This window comes from Capra hircus, chromosome 2 (genome assembly GCF_001704415.2).
Source record: "Capra hircus breed San Clemente chromosome 2, ASM170441v1, whole genome shotgun sequence".
NCBI classification, from domain to species: Eukaryota; Metazoa; Chordata; class Mammalia; order Artiodactyla; family Bovidae; genus Capra; species Capra hircus.
In genome coordinates this window covers 112,888,352-112,908,429 of record NC_030809.1, presented here as the reverse complement: position 1 = coordinate 112,908,429, position 20,078 = coordinate 112,888,352, and the positions used below count along the sequence as shown (strand labels likewise).

The 20,078-nt window shown below is 42.7% G+C and overlaps 1 protein-coding gene across 3 annotated transcripts in view; it reads right to left on the bottom strand.

Annotated features, from left to right (window-relative positions):
* LOC102183919 (mitogen-activated protein kinase kinase kinase MLT) overlaps positions 12,583-20,078 on the bottom strand; it is a 169,857-nt gene continuing 162,361 nt past the window's right edge. For all 3 annotated transcript variants that reach the window (XM_018064757.1, XM_018064740.1, XM_005675949.3), the window contains exons 19-20: positions 18,505-18,655; positions 12,583-14,659 (exon numbers count right to left, since the gene is read on the bottom strand). In XM_018064757.1, the coding sequence (XP_017920246.1) occupies positions 13,959-14,659; positions 18,505-18,655 (852 nt within the window). In that variant the 3' untranslated portion in view covers positions 12,583-13,958. The remainder of the gene's footprint in view (positions 14,660-18,504; positions 18,656-20,078) is intronic.

The following is a 20,078-nucleotide window of genomic DNA, read 5'->3' as shown; positions in this document are numbered from 1 at the left end:
TCAACTACTAAAGAGAAATGATAATTATGTAGCATGATAAAGGTACTAATTATTATCACAATGGAAATCATATTGTAATATGTAAATGTATCAAATCAACATGTTAGACACCTTACATTTACAGTGTTATGTATCAAATATATTTCAGTTAAAAAAAGAAAGTCACAGTTAGGTGATCCAGGTAAGCAAGGAACTAACAAGCCTCTGAGCGTGGGAAATGGGAAAGAAGACAAGCGTAAAAAGCTTGCCTGGCTCTGTCACCATCTTGCTGTGGTCTTTTTTTCTTTTTTTTAATTCAGTTACAAGTAACGAGGGATCTAAGTTCTGTGCACTTGAGATGAATAAGTCACTTCCTGTCTTAAGTAGCTCACAGGTTTCTTTATATTTCAGGAACTTGTACCTACCATCTGAATATCAAGTTGATCTAAATCAGTTTTCCTCAAACATAAGTTATGTATGGCATCCTTTTAAACAAAAAGAATTATTAAATTCTGCCAGTATTATTACATTATTTAGGTTTTAATGTTACTTAAAAATAAACACTACCAAAAACAAGCTCCTTACCTCATAGTTGCCATTCAACTAACTGTATAGCCCAAACAAATTTACAAACTAAATATAAATAAAATCAAGATCCACAGACTTAGGAAACAATCTTAGGGTTACCAAAGGGGAAAGGTCAGTGGAAGGGAAAAGTTAGGAGGTTGCAATTAACATATACACACTACTATATATGAAATAGATTACTAAGGACCTACTATGGAGCACTGGGAACTCTACTCAATAATCTGTAATGACCTATATGGGAAAAGAACCTAAAAAAGAGCAGATATACAGATGTGTTTAACTGAGTCACTTTGCTGTACACGTGAAACTAATACAACATTGTAAATCAACTATACTCCAATATAAAATAAAAACTTACAAAAAAAAAGACATTGTGGTGAATTCCCTGGTAGTCCAGTAGTTGAGATGCTGCACTGTCAACGCCAAGGACACAGGTTTGACTCCTGGTTGGGAAACTAACATCCTGCAAGCCACACAGAGCAGCCAAAATAAACAATAACAAAAAAAACCACGACATCCTATAAAAATAAATAAAATCAAACTTGGGAATATTTAGTTAGATATGAAGAACAATGGTTTCTGCTTTTGGCCACATGGTTTATGGATGTTAGTTCCTCAACCGGACATCAAACCTGTGCCCTTGGCAGTGAAAGCATGAAGTCCTAACCACTGGACAGCCAGTGAATTCCCAAGAATGATGTTTCATTATAGTGAAGCTTCTGTCTCCCTCACAAGTGCAGTGCCCTCAGCTACACATATTCTGTCATTCTCCTTCTCTGCTCAAACCACTGGAAAACCAAACTGAGAGGGGAACCACTGACTGAAACTGCCTGCCTTAGCCAGGACAGATATTAACAGTAGCCAACTGCATGAGTTATCTTACAAAGGAGGACACTTGCTCCTTGGAAGAAAGGCTATGATGGGCCTAGACAGCCTATTAGGAAGCAAAGACAATACTTTGCTGACAAAGGTCCATCTAGTCAAAGCTATGTTTTTTCCAGTAGTTATGTACAGATGTGAAGAGTTGGACCATAAAGAAAGATGAGCGCTGAAGAATTGATGCTTTTGAACTGTGGTGTTAGAGAAGACTCTTGAGAGTCCCTGGGACAGCAAGGAGATCCAACCAGTCCATTCTAAAGGAAATCAGTCCTGAATATTCATTGGAAGGACTGATGCTGAAGCGGAAGCTCCAATACTTTGGCCACCTGATGCAAAGAGCTGACTCACTGGAAAAGACCCTGATGCTGGGAAAGATTGAAGGCAGGAGGAGAAGGGGATGACAGAGGATGAGATGGTTTGATGGTATCACTGACCCGATGGACATGAGTTTGAGCAAGCTCCAGGAGCTGGTGATGGACTGGGAAGCCTGGTGTGCTGCAGTCCTTGGGGTTGCAAAGAGTTGGACATGACTGAACTGAAGTGAACTGAATTGAACCTGGAAACAAACCCGATTACCATAAAATCCAAGACTGTGAGCCAAATGGCAGAGCAGAAAGACTGTCAAGATTAGAAGGTGTGGTATTTTCAGCCCCACCACAGGTTCTCCAGAGGGGACAGGGGCTGGCAAAGGAGTTAATATAATAATTGATCATGTCTGTGTGAGGAAGTCTCCATAAAAATCCTGATAGTATGGAATTTGCAGAACTTCTGGGTTGGTGAATGCTTGGAGGTACTAGGCGAGTGGCACTCCTAGAAAAGGCATGGAAGCTCAGAGACCCTTCCCACACACCACACACATCTCTCCTGCCTGGATGCTCATCTGTGTCACTTACCATACTTTTGGTAATTAACTGGTAAACAATGAGTAGACTGTTTTCCTGAGTTCTGTGAGTCACTCTAGCAAATGAATCAAGGCCTGGGAGAGGGTCGTGGGAACCTCTGATATACAGCCCATTGGTCAGAAGCACAGGTGACAGCCTGGACTTGAGGTTGCCATTCAAAGTTGAGGGGTGTGTAGCAGCCTTGTGAGACTGCACCCTTCACCTGGGGTCTGATACTGTCTTCAGGGAGATAGTGTCGGAATTGAGTTAAACTTAGGGCACCCCAGCTGGTGTGGCAGGATTGCTTGGTGGAGGGGGGAAAGCCCACCTATGTCATGTCAGAAGTGTTATGAATGTGATAGTAATGCGAGAACAAAAAAGAAACACTGGAGTGGTGTAGGTTTCCTACTCACTAGCCAATCTTTTTTAAAAAAGCAGGCGTTTTTGTTTGTATAATTTTCTTGGCACAGTTCTTATAAATGACACATTTAAGAAATGTGTTAAATTCAGCCAATTTGTTTGACTATGCCCTTCTAGCAAACAGTGTGGACTGGACATTAGAGGATCAAAATGTGCTGGAAGAGTGTGCCCATCCCTGTTCTGAGAGATGCGATGGCAGCTACATGGCCTTGCAGCCTAGATGGCTATGCTTTCTGTTACTTGCCAGCCTCATATTTCTCTCTTCCCAGGTGGTGGGAGGGTTCCTGTCCAACCTCGGGTCAGCTGAGCCACCTGGGCCTTCTCCAGTCTGTCTCAAAAATATGAGCTGGGCCAAGTCACTTCTCTGTCTTTCAGGACTTTGAGTCAAGGAATAGAGAAGGATTTAGGGTTGGGAAGATCCTTTGGAGGAGGAAATGGCAACCTGCTCCAGTCTTCTTGCCTGGAAAATTCCATGGACAGAGCAGCCTGGTGGGCTACAGTCCATGGGGTCACAAGAGTTGGACATGACTGAGCACACACACTTACTTAACAGTTACAGGTAGGGGGACATCCCTGGTGGTCCAGTGGTTAAGACTTCACCATCCAGTGCAGGGGATGTGGGTCCTATCCCTGGTCCGGGAACTAAATCCCACCTGCCAAGGGACAGCTAAACCCGTGTGCCACAATTAGAGAAGCTCTTCACACACCACAAATAGAGAACGCTCGTGCACCACAAAGAAGACCCAAGACAGACCCCCTCCAAAATAGAGATAAATAAATAAATACAATTCCAGGTAGGACTTGCAGCTAAAGTTCATGAGGCAGCATGGCAGCTGGGAGTCCAGTCTGAAATGTGAGAGCATCAGACATCAGATGCTGGTGACTAGGGCAGCAGCAATTGTATGGGGGCGGCTGATGGTGGAGTGCGAGGCGAGGACCCAGCAAGCCCACCCAGGCCCGTAGAGCCGCTCCCCCCTCAGCACCATCTTTGCGGGGTCCTACCCTGTCACAGTGCCACTTCTTCAACTACTTTGATCAAATAACTAACTTCTATGTCCCAGTTTTCTCAACTGTAAAATGGACATAATAATAGAATCAACCTCATAGGAAGTGGGAAGGGCTTACACCTGGGCTTGGTACATCATGATCTGTCCATAATTAACTCTAATCAAAATTACTTCTTCTGTGATATACTTTATATTGCATTACAACAAATTTGTGTTTGAATCGGCTAGCATGGGACTGTTTCCTTATAGTTAAAACTCAGCAAAACAAGCAGGTGTTGTTGTTATCCTTTGAGTCTCCTTGGAACTTCGTCTGTGTGGGTAAGAAGTAGGGGGTTTCTGAAAACTGACCATCTAGCATTGGCTCTCTCATTTTCAGTAAGCTCATTTTGATTCTTTGATAAAATAAGACAGTGATTTACAATAATGGCTCGAATTTAAGGAATGGTCGTTGTTGAGTGTGTTATATCAAGTGGAGGAACTAGTAATTTTTAGACTCTTTTTAGACAAAGATAAATAATTGGGTAGGCTGAGTCCTGAGAAGTTCAAGTTCAGAGTCATGGGTTCCCCAGGCAAGGATGAAATGCATACAGTCAGAGGAAAGTGCAGTATTCAGTAGGAGCCAAAAGAACTGACAAAGGAGAGGGAAAAGAATTATTCCTGTCTAAGAAAAGAATTTTTCTGTTTTTTTACTTTATGTTTCTAGCTCTTTCCAATTTTTAAATTTAGTCAATAGGGAAATAATGCCCCCTGCCTTTGAGACTTATTTCTGAATGGCCACTGAAGATGAGAGAGAACGCAGGGCCAGTGCCTAACACACAAAGACCCCAGCAAACATTTGCCTGACCGAACTAAGCATTCGAATATACTCTGCAACTTTATTAGACATAGTTATCGCATAAAACAAATACTCTCTCTAAACTACCACAAAATCAAGAGGAAATCAACAGAGGGCTGATGAAAGAAAGAGAAAATGTAACTACCTGAATGGTTTGTTTTTAGAAGCATTTGCTCACACCTACTAAACCACAGTGACTCTAAACGTCTTTACGGAGACCGAAGAGGTTCAACTACACCGAAATAAAATAAGTGTTAACTTTACAGCCGCTGGACCTCCCAAACACCAATTTCACACATGATGAACCATTTCACAAAGCACGGCTTCCGTGAGAAGAGGGTGGGGAAGAGCCTCGGCTGGGGGCTCTGCGTGCTGCCCTGCCTATAGCTGGCTAAGTGACAGAGCAGGCTCTTCAATTCCGAGCTTTGGGGTTTTCATCTGTGAAGTGAGGACATCGAACTTCAGGAGATGGTCTTCAAGATGCCTTCCAGCTGTAACACTCCGTTGAAGTCTGCTCAGGTTCAAATTTTAGATCGTGAGACAATATAAAGCAGGCAGAAAAGGCAAAGCTCAGAAGAGGAGACATCCATTTACAATAGGGGGGTACAGAGATTTTAGTGATGTCTGAGGTAGCCAGCCTACAAGGCAGCCCTGTGATCTCACCTTCTGGTATTTGCACCCTTGTGTCATCCCTCCCCTATGGAATAGGGCTGACCTGTGTAAACAACAGGATGTTATGGGACGTGCCAGACTTCTTTTTCATTTTCATTTTTTAATATTTATTTATTATTTGGCTGTGCTGGGTCTTAGCTGTGGCATGCAGGATCTTTAGTTGTGGATGTATCTAGCTCCCTGACTAGGGATTGAATGTGGACCCGCTGCAATGGGAGTGTGGAGTCTTAGCCACTAGACCACCAGGGAAGTCTTGGATGTGACTTCAGAAAATACACTGTGGCTTTCACCATACTCTCTTGGATCTCTCTCAGCAGGGGAATCCAAGCATCATGTCATAGAGATACCTAAGCATATACAGAGGTCCACATAAGGAGCAACTGAGGCCCCATGCCAACAACCAGCTCCATATGGGAGAACTGTCTTGGAAGCAGAACCTCCAGCCACAGTCAAGCCTTCAGATAAATGCAGCTCCTGTGAACATCTTGACAGACATTTCATCAGAAACCCATGCCAGAACCAGTCAGCTAAGCTATTCCTAAATGCCTGAACTATAGGAATTACGTGAAATAACAAATGTTTATTCTTATTTTCAGACACTAAGGTTTGGGGTGATTTATTTTATGTGCTGTGCTGTGCTTAGTTGCATCTGACTCTTTGCAACCGCATGGACTACAGCACGCCAGGCTCCTGGCCTTAATTCTCCAGGCAAGGGTACTGGAATGGGTTGTCCATGCCCTCCTCCAGGGGATCTTCCTGACCCAGGGATCAAACCCAGGTGTCCCACATTGCAGGTGGATTCTTTAACAAGTTGAGCTACCAGGGAAGCCCAATTTGTTAAATAGCAATACACAACTATTAGAACATCTGTAAGAAAATTACAGTTGTTCTTATAGAGTATTTGTATAACATGCACTGGTTATATACATCTCATCTTTATTCCTTAACTTATTCTTATCAGAAAATTTATCGAGAACTTACTCTCTGCCAGACACTGTGCCAGGTGGTAGAAATGAAGGAAAAAATGAAGTTTCCTATCTTCAAGAAGCTCATAATCTGAAAAGCTGGGGTGGCTGGGGATAGTGGCAAATCATAAATGCGTAAAACAGATGCCACTTTGATTTCTCTGCTTTATTATCACATTTTCTGTTTCTGCCAGAGTTTCAAGAACATAAACTTTGGCTGTGACTTCAGCGGTCGAAGAGAATGCTCATCAGTTACTGCTGCATGATTGTTTTTGGTTTTAATACGAGTGATCAATACCATCAGCTCCCCCTTTAAATGCTAATGAATCCTTTAACACAGCAGATGGAGACATACAGTACACTGCAGATTAAAATTAGGCACGAAATTAAATTGCTTACACATAGCAAAGGAGCTGGTTTGGACATCTTGATAATCAGCCACAACCAGCTGACAAATCTTGAATTGTCCCTGCACCAAGGCTAAGCCATCCCCTGTCTCAGCCAGAACAGGCTCCATCAGGCATCAGGAGGGCACCTGGTGCCCATGGCTCTGAGAAAGGAAAACTGCCAGGCCAGACTTTCAGGAAAACTTTACGTACTTTTAGAAGAAGGCACAACAGGATAGTAGAGAGCACCGGGATCAGGAACAACTAATAGTCATTAAAAAAAAAGAACTTTGGGAGGAGTTCCCTGGTGGTCTAGTGGTTAGGATTTGGCCCTTTCATTGCCCTGGCCTGGGGTTCAATCCCTGGTTGGGGAACTGAGATCCTACAAGTCTCGAAGCACAGGCAAAACAAAACAAAAATACAACACCACCCTTTGGGCCTCTGGAAAGAAAAGCTATATAATGAGGTTCTATCAGCGTCTGAAAGGACAATGTCTCTGTGAATTTCTTGAACATACATATTTTAATTCTTTTTCTATTCCTGTGACAAGCATTTCTTGAGTTCTGGTATTTATTGTGCTATACTAGGTATAAAAACTCAAAATGGAAAATGAGCATAGTTTGCTATGACACAAGGGGTTACTTCTTGGGGAAAATCAGGCTGGCCTTTCCTTGGGGGCCTTGGCACACCCAGAATCTGCTCTCACTTATAAGCCCTCCCATCCCCATTTTTGTTTTTTGGCAGCACCACGCTGCTTGCAGGATCTTAGTTCCCCAGTCTGGGACTTAACCTAGGCCACAGCAGTGAAACTGCTGAGTCCTGGATCACCAAGGAATTCTCAATAAGCCCCCAAATCAAATCAGTGTCTCAGAGTTGTTCTCAGGGGCCAATTCACATTAGCAAAACTCGTGAGAGACTGATGTATAAAATTAGAATGGTAATTTTTTTCAATACTAGAAATGTAACTGTAAGGCAAATTGGAGAATCCTGTTAAGGTCACTTAATAAGCATGAGATTAGAACAAGAATTTAGATGATTTGATGTGGTTTCTTAGTCTGATCAATATATTTGCCAATTAATATATGCATTCAGTAAACAGATTGAGTACCAATTGTGTGTTGGAAATAACACTGATGATCTATGAAGGAGTAAAGAGGAACAGATTTTGGGATGATTTTTAACAAAGGGAGATACATCTGATTAACCACAAGTCCTGTGTGACCACATGAAGATGAGCCTGACCTAGACCTGGGGATCAGGGAGGGCTTCCTGGAGGAAGCAAGGTCTTAGCAGAGAGCTAAAGGCTAACTCAGCCAGACAGTGCAGAGGAAGCTGGATGGAGGGAGTTTTGAAGAAAAGGGAGAATATAGCAGCGTTTCAGTTTGATTGCTGTGGGGAGAAGCAGACAGTGATGCAGAAAAGGCAAGCAGGAACCCGATCCAATGACCATCTCCACAAAAGGTTTATATTTCCCTAACCAAGTACAGAGGATGAGATGGCTGGATGGCATCACCGACTTGATGGACGTGAGTTTGAGTGAACTCCTGGAGTTGGTGATGGATAGGGAGGCCTGGCGTGCTGTGATTCATGGGGTCGCAAAGAGTCGGACACGACTGAGCGACTGATCTGATCTGATCTGATCTGAACCAAGTAGACTCTTACACCAGTCTGGTAAAGGCTCTGCTGGACAATGATGTGATGCTTACTGGTCTCTAGGAGTGATTGGGCACGTTATGCCCTGTGTGAAGGCTTGGTGCAGATAGTACGGCTAACCTTTTCCTTTGTGGACTGCCTGATTCTGGGCTTCTAAGGCTGACCACCTCTGTCTGTCCCCAAACCCACCTCCTAACCCTTCCACCACCTCTAGAAGACTCATCGTTTCATGTCTCTGGTCTGAGATATATGCATGCTTTTCAGCCCTGGGAGGTATTGTGGTGTTTGTGGCCATTCCATTGATGAATTCTTGGTGGTTAGTTGTATTTCCCCATTGTCAAGTTCTTGGGCATCACTATATTGTCCTCCCAAAGCACCTTCAATGGAGTGGGAACACAAGGCTTAAGCAACGATGCAAGGGACTAAGTGATAAGATGCCCTCAAGAGGAGTTCAGAATGAGCAAAGTGACTGGAACTGTGGACAGAGGGCTTTCAGGATGACAGCTGGAACTTGAGGGCTGAGTGAGACTCACCTAGATGGTAGGGAAGCAATTTCTTTGGGATAGTTGGGTAAATAGAACATTGATTATGGAGAATCATAATCATATGATTCTATAAAAGTAAACTTTTATTGTAGTTTTGAACGAGCTACAAAGTCACAAGTCCACTTCATTCTTTCACTCTCTTAATTTGCTCGTGCATTGCTTGACCAGCCAGCGAGTCAAAGGGAAGGGGCAATAGAGTGAAGAGTCACTGGTGCCTGCTACCCTAATGCCTTGACAAGGTTGACCACAGAACTAGTGCCTTTTTGCACCTCCACAGTCTCATATACCAGTTCCAGGAGTAGCAAATAGAGCTGGGTCCAGGTCTTATGCTCGGACTTCCCCAGACCATCCTGGCTTAACTGCAGCTTCTCAAACCCAAGTGATGGCAAGAGATTTTATAAGCGTCCTCACTACAGTGTCTCTAATTTAGAGTTTCCATGATAAGTTGGCACAACCGAATCACAGAATCTTGTAGCTGAGCCAGCATTTCAGAAGCATGCCGTATCTGTACCAACGTGTTGAGGTGAAATGATAAATTATAAAGAGACTTGGGAGACTTGGTATTTCTCAACTTGGAACAGTTGCAATTGAGTCAGAATGCTCTGAGCTGTGCGCAGGCTGTTTGGATCCTGCCATTTTGACATTCTGATCTTGACGTGTTGACCCTTGGACTTTTAAACACTTATTTATGGATAAAATGTGATCAGAACTATATATAACTACTGAGAAATGTTTGTGTTAAGGAAGAATGTCATTCAGTTCAGTTCAGTTCAGTCACTCAGTCGTGTCCAACTCTTTGTGACCCCATGAACCGCAGCACGCCAGGCCTCCCTGTCCATCACCAACTCCTGGAGTCCACACAAGCCCATGTCCGTTGAGTCGGTGATGCTATCCAACCATCTCATCCTCTGTCATCCCCTTCTCCTGCCCCCAATCCTTCCCAGCATCAGAGTCTTTTCCAGTGAGTCAACTCTTCGCACGAGGTGGCCAAAGTATTGGAGTTTCAGCTTCAACATCAATCCTTCCAATGAACACCCAGGACTGATCTCCTTTAGAATGGACTGGTTGGATATCCTTGCAGTCCAAGGGACTCTCAAGAGTCTTCTCCAACACTACAGTTCAAAAGCATCATTTCTTCGGTGCTCAGCTTTCTTTATGGTCCAACTCTCACATCCATACATGCCCACTGGAAAAACCATAGCCTTGACTAGATGGACCTTTGTTGGCAAAGTAATGTCTCTGCTTTTTAATATGCTATCTAGGTTGGTCATAACTTTTCTTCCAAGGAGTAAGCGTCATTTAATTTCATGGCTGTAATCACCATCTGCAGTGATTTTGGAGCCCAGAAAAATAAAGTCAGCTACTGTTTCCACTGTTTTCCCATCTATTTGCTATGAAGTGAGGGGACCAGATGCCATGATCTTCATTTTCTGAATGTTGAGCTTTAAGCCAACTTTTTCGCTCTTCTCTTCCACTTTCATCAAGAGGCTCTTTAGTTCTTCACTTTGTGCCATAAAGGTGGTGTCATCTGCATATCTGAGGTTATTGGTATTTCTCCCAGCAATCTTGATTCCAGCTTGTGCTTCTTCTAGCCCAGCATTTCTCATGATGTATTCTGCATGTCATTATGCCAATTCAATTCCCTGATATTCCATCTAATGGGCTTTCCTGGTGAAGAATCCACCTACCAATGCAGATTTGATCCCTCATTTGGGAAGACCCTCTTGAGAAGGAAATGGTAACCCGCTCCAGTATTCTTGCTTGGAAAATCCCATGGACAGAGGAGCCAAGTGGGCTACAGTCCATGGGGTCGCAAAGAGTTGGACACGATTGAGCAACTGAGCACACACACATGCATTCTATCCAACATAATAAAATTATTTCCCATTTTTATATTAATTTTTATTGTACTGATTTCCCCCCATGGGATTAGTTCTTTTCAATATAAGTTTTACAATGAAGATTTTATATATAATTTTTTCTGTTGTTCATACTTTACCCATTATCACTTCTGCCACTGTGAGTCTTCTTTTGTGTCTTCATCCAATTATCCCAGATTTTACTGTTTTAAATTTTACTATGAATATTTTTAAACACTGCAGTTTAATTTTTATAATTTTTATGAATAATATTCAGGAATTAGTTGAAAACAATGACCAGGTTATATATATTTCTAAAGTATCTTTGGTAAGTAATCTCCAGTTCTCCTTTACATATGTGGGATTATTCAATTATGCAGGTCAGTGCTATAGAATTGCTATCTAGCTACTATGCAGAGAGCAAACCATCATGCTTTGCCTGGGCAATGCCTGCAGTAATGCCTGCCTCTTTGGTAGCAACCAGTACGGATTCAGACTTGATCTGAAGCTTACTGAGGGTCTGCCACATTCCCACACTTACAGGTGCCTAACTCAAGATATAGTTTCTTGATTTGTTCCTACTATGATTTTTTCCTCTTAAAATATCCCTGGTAGTTTTTCATTGTTGTTGGTTTTTTTTTTTTTTTTTTTTTTTTTTTTTACTGTTGATTGTTGTTGCTATTAACATCAGCCTCTTGCAACTGATTTAACTTGATGGGGAAAAAACCCTCTTAATCCTTGTTCTGTTCTTCACTTACATTCATCTTGCAACATGGCAAGCAGTTTTTGATGAATAAGCATCATTAGGAAAAAAATAACATCCACCCTTATTATTTCTTTAATAATAATAATTTCCTTCAACCAAGAAGTAGACCACAGATGTTTGTATTTTGGTTTTGTCCAGGAGCATTGAGGTGACAGGAATTTTCTCATGAGGTCTTTTGAGGTGGTCTGTTTTGTACAGTGTTGGAATAACCTCTTTGTGATTAGCTACTGCACTAACTAGGAATGACGTCATTGAGTCATTTTACTACCAGGTTGGATTCTCCAACGAATAGCCCAGGAAAGCAAGAAGGGAAAAAGCATGAAACAAGCAATTATTGGCATAACACCTTTTAAACTAGAGTCTTAAATAATTCCTCAGAATGAATCATTTGTTTAATAATTAAATCCATACTCCATGTTCCATCAGAGTGACCCAGTTAAGACTGCATTTGGCTACTTATCCAAAAATCCTAATCAAAGAAAGTATTTTATTGCTTATTTGGAAGCAGCATGCTATGAAGATAGCATACTTTGTATTAGCCCTCTTAAAAAAATTAAACATGAACAAAGGACAAAGGGAAAAATAATTGAAAACAGATGTAGTTGATATAAACTTCATGAGAAAGGATCATACCGGAACTTAAATCCTTGGAGAAGTTGGTCATCCACAGTGGAAAAGAGGACCTTGGTGCCTAATGTCACTATTTCCCATCACTTTTGCTTGTAAATGCAGGTATTAAACAATAAGAGTTATACAACTGAGTTGTTGGATTGATGGTTAGGTCACAACTTTCCACACAGGTAAAGTTGTTTCCCATAACCTAGATTTTGTGGTGGTGTTGGTGGTTTAGTTGCTAAATTGTGTCCAACTCCTTGTGACTCCATGGACTGTAACCTGCCAGGCTCCTCTATCCATGGGATTCTTTAATGCTGCCCAAACCAACCCCAGGCCCCAAGGACCATTTTAGAGCAGGGCAGTTACTCTGGGAATATATGCTTGTACTTGATGACTGGTTTCTATTAAAAGAGAACCACCCCCAACACTGGCAATTCCCCAGAATCAGATTTCTACAGAGCACTGAGAATTCTACACAGGGCAAAGAACAGTTGATATTCAGAGCTGGTGAATGTTGAATTGAAACTCAGAATGTACTGAAAATAACATTTATTCGTTTCACATATAGTACGTTTGTTGCCACCAGGCTTCTTTGATTTGTAAAAATATGTAGGATTTCCCAAACCAGATTCCACAATGCCTGTCCTAAACTGCAGTCAGCTTCCTCCCACCCATACCATTCACCTCTTTACCCCCAACTGCTTACAGCTTTCTTGCTACAAGGATGGTATTTACTGTCTTGCTCTAACAAGGATGATAGTAATTTTAAATTTCTCTGACTTTTAGCTTGTGATGTTATCATCCTGTTCTGTGTCTGTTTTCTTTTAGATTTTAGAGTTCTGACATCCCAAGAGGACTTAACAGACCTTTTGTTTTCCCCTCTTGGCTCCTCCTTTGGCAAAATGTAGAAAATAATATTTGATTGCAGTCCCTGGGAGCTTTGGGAAAGAAATAACCACAAATCTCCTAAGCAGTTTAGATTTCTGGTTTCTGATGAGTCTCATGGAATGATATGTGGTATTATGATCAACATTAAGTCCAATAACCTTTTTTATTGCCTAAAAATGACAAGCCAAGTCAATTCAGCTCTGACTAAGACAAAAACCCAAATGACTTACTGAAATAAATACTAACCGGCTGTGTGGAGACTGGGTAAGGCAAGTGAGGCACTTGCCTTGGGTACAAAATTTAAGGACGCATGAAAAAAGCACCACCTGAGTAATCAAAATAAATGATATTTTAATGCAATATTTTTTAAAGAGAAAATTAATGCAAAAAATACATGATGAACAAAATATTAATATAAGATTTTTAAATAAAGACAGGATCAGTAACTGTCTTGCCAAGCCATACTGGAGCCTTAGACAAAAGGAAAAACCAGTAATACTGATCCTGTCTTTCTCCAGAATCTCGATTTTTTTGTTTATCACAATTTTTTGCATTAATTTTCATTTATTTAAATATTGCACTAGAATATTATTTAAATATTGCACTAGAATATTATTAATCTTGATTATTGAGCTCTTCAATTCCCCCTTAAATTTTGCACCCAAGATGACCGCCCTATTTAAGCTAAGTTTTTCTGCATTTAAGTTCACCCTAGTCCAGGCCCTGCTAATCAGAAAAGCAGCGGCTAGGGTAATACAATGGTATATTCCCTTCTCTAAAGATGTTAATTCAGGGGAATAAAATATATATAGTTATGTTTTAAGTCCAGTTACTTAACAATGGACAACCAACATCCACAATTTTGGCCTTGTTTTGGCTATAGGCTCTCTTAGAAGGTATTTTCTAAACCCCCGGAAGGGAAACATCGTCTTTTGTTAATTCTGTGTGAAGGCAGCACATTATCAAAATCCATTATATTAAAAAAAAAAATACTAAGAAAAGCTCAACTAGTTCAGTTCGTCAAAAGTTTCTCCTTCCTCGGAAGTTTCCTCTGGGCCTTTCTCTGTTGGTCTTGGCAGGGGAGGGCCTGCGGGGTTTCTTGCGGTAGTCCACCTTTGTCCATCCCCCTTCGCTGACTTTGCTCTCCTCCTCACTGGCTCGTGAGTCCGTGTCAGTGCACAAAGGCATCCCTGGGATGGTTCTGGGTTGATGGGAGGCTTCTGGGCTTCTCTTGAACTCAGGTGACTGGTGAGCATTGAGTGCTGACTGAGAAACCCTGTAGAATTTTCCAGAATATCTTTCTCTTGAAGGAGTGGAGTGCTGACTTTTCCCACTGTGTCTTCCTCTCGGAGAAGAATTGAGTGAGTGACTAGCTCGATCGTATTTGTTCCTGCTTCTACCAGAGTATCGCCCCCTCTCTAAAGAGCTGTCAGTATTAACACTGGAAAAGCCGCTATCCCTGGAGTTCAGATGCAGAGAAGAGAAGTTTTTGGTCAGTCCGTACTGAGTAGGAGAGGAGCTTCTGGACTGGTTTATAGGTGTAATCTGTTGATACTTAATGGGCACCTGGGTCCGCCTCACCGCAGCTGCATAGGAGTCCTGGTCATTGAAATAGGGGAAGAATTGGGACGCCAGGATGGGGTTGCTCTGGGAGCGCTGTAGGGAACTGTTGGATGCCATCTGTCGCATCCTCAGCGTATCCAGCCACTGGCAATCAGCGCCTGTGGAAGAAATGGAAATGGACATCTTTGAAGCCACAGTAAAGCTGCATGCCTAATTCATAAGCCTGTCTCACAAAATTTCAAACCTCTTTGGGAAGCTCTAAGCGTTACCATTCATAATTCTAGGCTAGATATCAAAACATTTCCTTTATTATAAATATTTATTTAAAAAAATAAGGGCATTTATACTTACCAAATGTATGTTATATGCTGGCACTGTTCCAAAGGCTTTTCTTACAGTATATCACTTAACTTCCCTGACATCTTAGAAACCATGCTCAGTCACTCAGTCAGGTCTGACTGTGACCCCATGGACTGTGTGTGGCCTGCCAAACTCCCCAGTCCATATGATTCTCCAGGCAAGAATACTGGAAGCAGGTTGCCATTTCCTCCTCCAAGGGATCTTCCCCACCCAGGGATCCAACTCGCGTCTCCTGTGGCTCCTGCATTGGCAGGCGGATTCTTTACCTCTGAGCCATCTTCTCAGGTCAATACTAATAATATCATTCTATAACGGAAGAGACTGACGCTTGAGAGGTGAAGTCACCAGACCCACGGTCACTCAGCTAATACTCCTGCATCTAAATTCTATCTTCTTCCCAACTTAGCCATGTTGTCACTTCTAGAAATTACTGTTTAAGTGTCTTTGGATGGCAGGGGCATGTTTAGTCAACAAAAGGCTTTTGCTAACCAGCACTTCTAAATCCTCAAGAACACTAAATGCAGATAAGAGATTGGGTTCTAACGGTTGAGACAGCTAGAGATTGGAAGAAAGACAGTTTATATCTCCAGAGGAGAGATTCCCAAGGTTCAGGAATAAGAAATACTTTCTGCCTGAAAAATGAAGATTTGTGGCAAACCGGAAGAAGTTACAGTAGAAGAAAATGCTTAATTAAGAGCCACTTAGTAAACTATATACTTCAGTGAATAAGCAAGTTCCATCCCACCTTGGATCTTCTCTGTCTTCCCTAGGGCCTGCATTGCCCACATCCCGAGTTCCCTGGCATCCTCCCTGAGCTCTGCTTGTGCCAGCGGGACTCTGGAGAGGAACAGAATGCGCCCACTCCCTCTGCCAGCACCGATGCCTTGCGCCTCTCAGGCAATGGGTGCATCCAGACACAGGCAACCTCCTGTGTTCAGGCTCACAGGCTTCAGCCAACCATCACACGCTTCTTTCTCTTCGTTTGGACCTCCCCGAAATCTTAGCTTCCAACAGGACGCCAATTTTGTTCAGTGTCCAACCCCCTACACGGAGCTATGTGCCCTGGGGAAGCCGATCACATCCAGCTCTAAGGCAGACTTTGATTAGTCCAAGCCAGACATATGATGCCATGGTTAAGAATGAACAAGGTGCTTAGCTCTGGCCAAAGCAACCTGAAAGGCAGTCTGCAAAGGGGCCTCTAAGCAAGTCTTTCTCCCTCCCAAGCATGAGAACAGGAAAGGGATTGACCTCTTATTTCCTGTGGGCGTTACCATATCTTTATACAATGACTGTGAATGTGAGAGGAGCTAGGCCGAGGACCAAGGCAACCTGTTAAGGATGGCAGAGTAGAAACCAGGCAAGGCTCATTTCTCATCCTTAACATGGTTGAGTGCCTTATGTTACTGTATCTGGAGCCCGGCCTACCCTGGACTTCTTGTGATGGAAGATGGTAAATTTTAGTATCGTTAAAACCCATGGTTTAAGAACTTTAGAATGAGAAAGAAAAATAACCCAATCAACCATGCTGACAAAGCAAGGCATGTCTAGCATGCTGTCAAAGAATTTGTTGCTGGGTTTAGAATACTGCCCAGGATCCTGGGGGCCCTGGCCAGTGGGCATTTAAAACACCTGGTGTGCTTGGTAAGCCAGTCTGCACCGTGGAGGACACAGAATTTGGTCTCTTGTAACTCACTGACAGTAGCCATCAGGGCACTTTGTTGCCATGTCACCAAAAATCTTCTGTTATGCCTTCTCAGGGATATTTTCTTTTCTTTTTTTTTTTTAAAAGAGTTTGTATCTATTACAATGTAGGAAGTGAGGGATTTAAACTGCTGTGTTGTTTGGATAATGGAAGGACACACACTTGAACCCTGATTAATTGTTGTTGTTTAATTGCTAAGTCGAGTCTGACTCTTTTGCGACCCCATGGTCCATAGCCCCAGGCTCCTCTGTTCACAGGATTTCCTAGGCAAGAACACTGGAGTGGGTTGCCATCTTCTCCATCAAAGGTATTTTCTTATTGGGAAAAAGAGGCATTGGTCAGAAAACATGTGTTTTTGGTTTGTTGGGAAGGTATGTTTCTCATGGCAAAAGGTGATTTGCACAGGGGTTTATGTATCCATCTCCCAAGTGTTTGTTAGCCTGAGTCTGGGTTGTATTAGAGTTTCTGGGTCTGCAAAGGTGAAGGTCAGAACTTTTCCCCTGAAGCTAGCAAATAACAACCAGTTCATCAACAAGGCAGCCTGTCTTACTCTACTGCTGCTGCTAAGCCGCTTCAGTCGTGTCCGACTCTGTTCAGCCTCATAGACGGCAGCCCACCAGGCTCCCCCGTCCCTGGGATTCTCCAGGCAAGAACACTGGAGTGGGTTGCCATTTCCTTCTCCAATGCATGAAAGTGAAAACTGAAGGTGAAGTTGCTCAGTTGTGTCTGATTCTTCGCGACCCCATGGACTGCAGTCTACCAGGCTCCTCCATCCATGGGATTTCCAGGCAAGAGTACTGGAGTGGGGTGCCATTGCCTTCTCTGGTCTTACTCTAAGTCATGTCTAAACAGCTTCTTTATAGCATCTGTAATTATTATCACCCCTACCCAGCACAGGCATTTCATGCTTCTCTTTCTCTGTCCTCCTTTCCTTTCTTCCTCCCTCACTTTTATCCCCGCCCCGCCCCCAGCCCTCTCTCTTGCTTGCCCTGTCATTCTTTTGCTTTGATGGATCTGTGGTGTTAAGGACTCAAGAGGTTGCCCCAGTGACAGCAGTGACTTCATAGGAATGTGTGCTGGACATGGAAGATAATTCTTATCTTTATCTACAGTCTTGGAAACTAAATATATATGTGTATAAATATGCATGCATATTTTTCAATAGGACATAATCATTAATTTTTATCTTTTCTGATAGTTACTTGAATATGGAACTTTATTATAATATGTTCTTATTTCCAAGCCCATAATTTCTACTTTCCATATAATCTGTGTATAAAGCCAAAATTCTAAAAATAGGAGGAAGTATGATATTAGAGGGCTTCCCCAGTGGCTCAGCGGTAAAGAATCTGCCTGTAATGCAGGACCTGCAGGAGACACAGGTTCAATGCCTGGGTCAAGAAGATCCCGTGGAGGAGGGCATGGCAACCCACTCCAGTACTCTTGCCTGGAGAATCATGTGGACAGAGCAGTCTGTCGGGCTGTGTATAGTCCATAAGGTCGCAAAGAATCAGGCACAACTGAATCGACTTAGCACGCATGAATGCATATTAGAAATCTCTATGGTTGGAACTTCCCTGGTGGTCCAGTGGCTAAGACTCTGCTCCCAATGCAGGGTGCTCAGGTCTTCTGGTGGGGAAGCTAGATCTCACATGCTGCAACTAGAGTTCAAATGCCTGAACTAAAAGATCCCGCATGCTGCAACTAAGATCCAACACAGCTAAATAAGTAAATAAGGATTCCCTAACCCAGTGGTTAGGATTCTACTCTTCCACTGTAGGGGATCTAGGTTCGATCCCTGGTTGGAGAACTAAGATCCTTCAAGCTGCACACACAGCAAAAAAAAAGAAATCTATATAAACTTACAGACTGGTCCTAATTCCTGATGTGAGACTTTTGACATTTCCACCTTGGACCCTGTCTAGAGCACAGCTAACTTACTTGAGTCAGACCTGCTTCCAGGGGTGCCCTCTGAGTTGGGAAATAACGTCTGAATGGCAAGCTGGACAGCCTTCACTTCATCTTGAGGTTTTGTTCTACTCCATTGAATTGAATGGATGTGTTTAGTGCTTTTTGGAGTTCTAACATCACTCTGCGGAAAAAAAAATAGGGAGAGAAACTCACAATCAGATATATGCATGCTTATAAAACAGGAAAGAAAATCAGGTTATCATTATCTATTCAAGGTAACTCTTGAGAACACTGTCATAATGCACGAGGTAAAATATTTGCACTGTTTGCCTCAATATGGTAACATGGTTAAAAAAAATTTAACCACTTTATTCGTTAGTGGACTACAGTAGTTTAAAAAGGTGGTTGTCTTCTCTAGGAATTTGTTGGTAAATCTCAACTTACCTCTTTGTTTAATGAGTAACGAAAAACAATGTCTTTCGTTTATAGTAGCTGAAAACAGATATTTTGCTGAATAAATAAAATCTGACCACTATTTTGCTCAGGACTGCCTGCGGTCATCTGGGTAACTGGGTAAGTATGGGTAGGTTGGTGGGCCCAGTTACCTCTTCATCATCAAATCTGAAGAACCTCTTAGGATTTGATAAGGTTATGAAAATACATATTTTTTAAAAAGCTCTGAAGTGACTGTTACCCACATAATTATCACATCATCCCGGAGTCTAAGGAGGAGAGAAGGAGGAGGCAGGGGAGAGAGAAAGAGAAGAGAAGAATTTGGTGAGGCGTGTCTCCAGACCTAAGGCAGGCAGAGATGAAAACTGGCTGTTATTACTGTCCACTTACTAAAGAGAGGGCTTTTCCTGGGTACTGGGGACTGGCCAACAGGCTCTAGATTCCCAGGTTCCCAGTTCCTCAAGACCAGTCGACTTCTTTTATTTAGGTCTGTGTCCTGCAAGCCACACTTTGACAATTAAGGCTATTTCTCAGGGGCCTCATTCCTACAGGCAGTGTACCCTGGCTGGGGAGGATAAATCATTGCTGTCATCCTAACTGGCTTCCAATATCGGGTCATCCTGAATAAGTGGACTGGCCAGGCTTTGGACTTCTCGTGTTAAAATGCTAATCCGTGGCAGCTCAGAAGACCATCCCTATGCAGCGGCGTATGAAGTCCATTCGAGGCTGACTTCCCTCCTCTTGCTGTTGGGAAGGGAATGGCTAGAACAGCCGAGGAAGGCTGGAAACTATTCACACTCAGAGGAACTTGGTGACCCCACGGATTCTCACTAACCCCCCAAACCTTGGGATCACCCTTCATCTCTCTGAGCCGGTTTTCCCTAGTTGCCACATGAAGACAGTGCTCCTTACCTTTGAGTATTTGCACAAGGTTACTGAAATAACACAGGTGTAAGTTCCTCTTACAATGTATGCTGCTGCTGCTGCTGCTGCTAAGTCGCTTCAGTTGTGTCTGACTCTGTGCGACCCCATAGACGGAAGCCCACCAGGCTCCCCCTTCCCCGGGATTCTCCAGGCAAGAATACTAGAGAGGGTTGCCATTTCCTTCTCCAATGGATGAAAGTGAAAAGTGAAAGGGAAGTCGCTCAGTC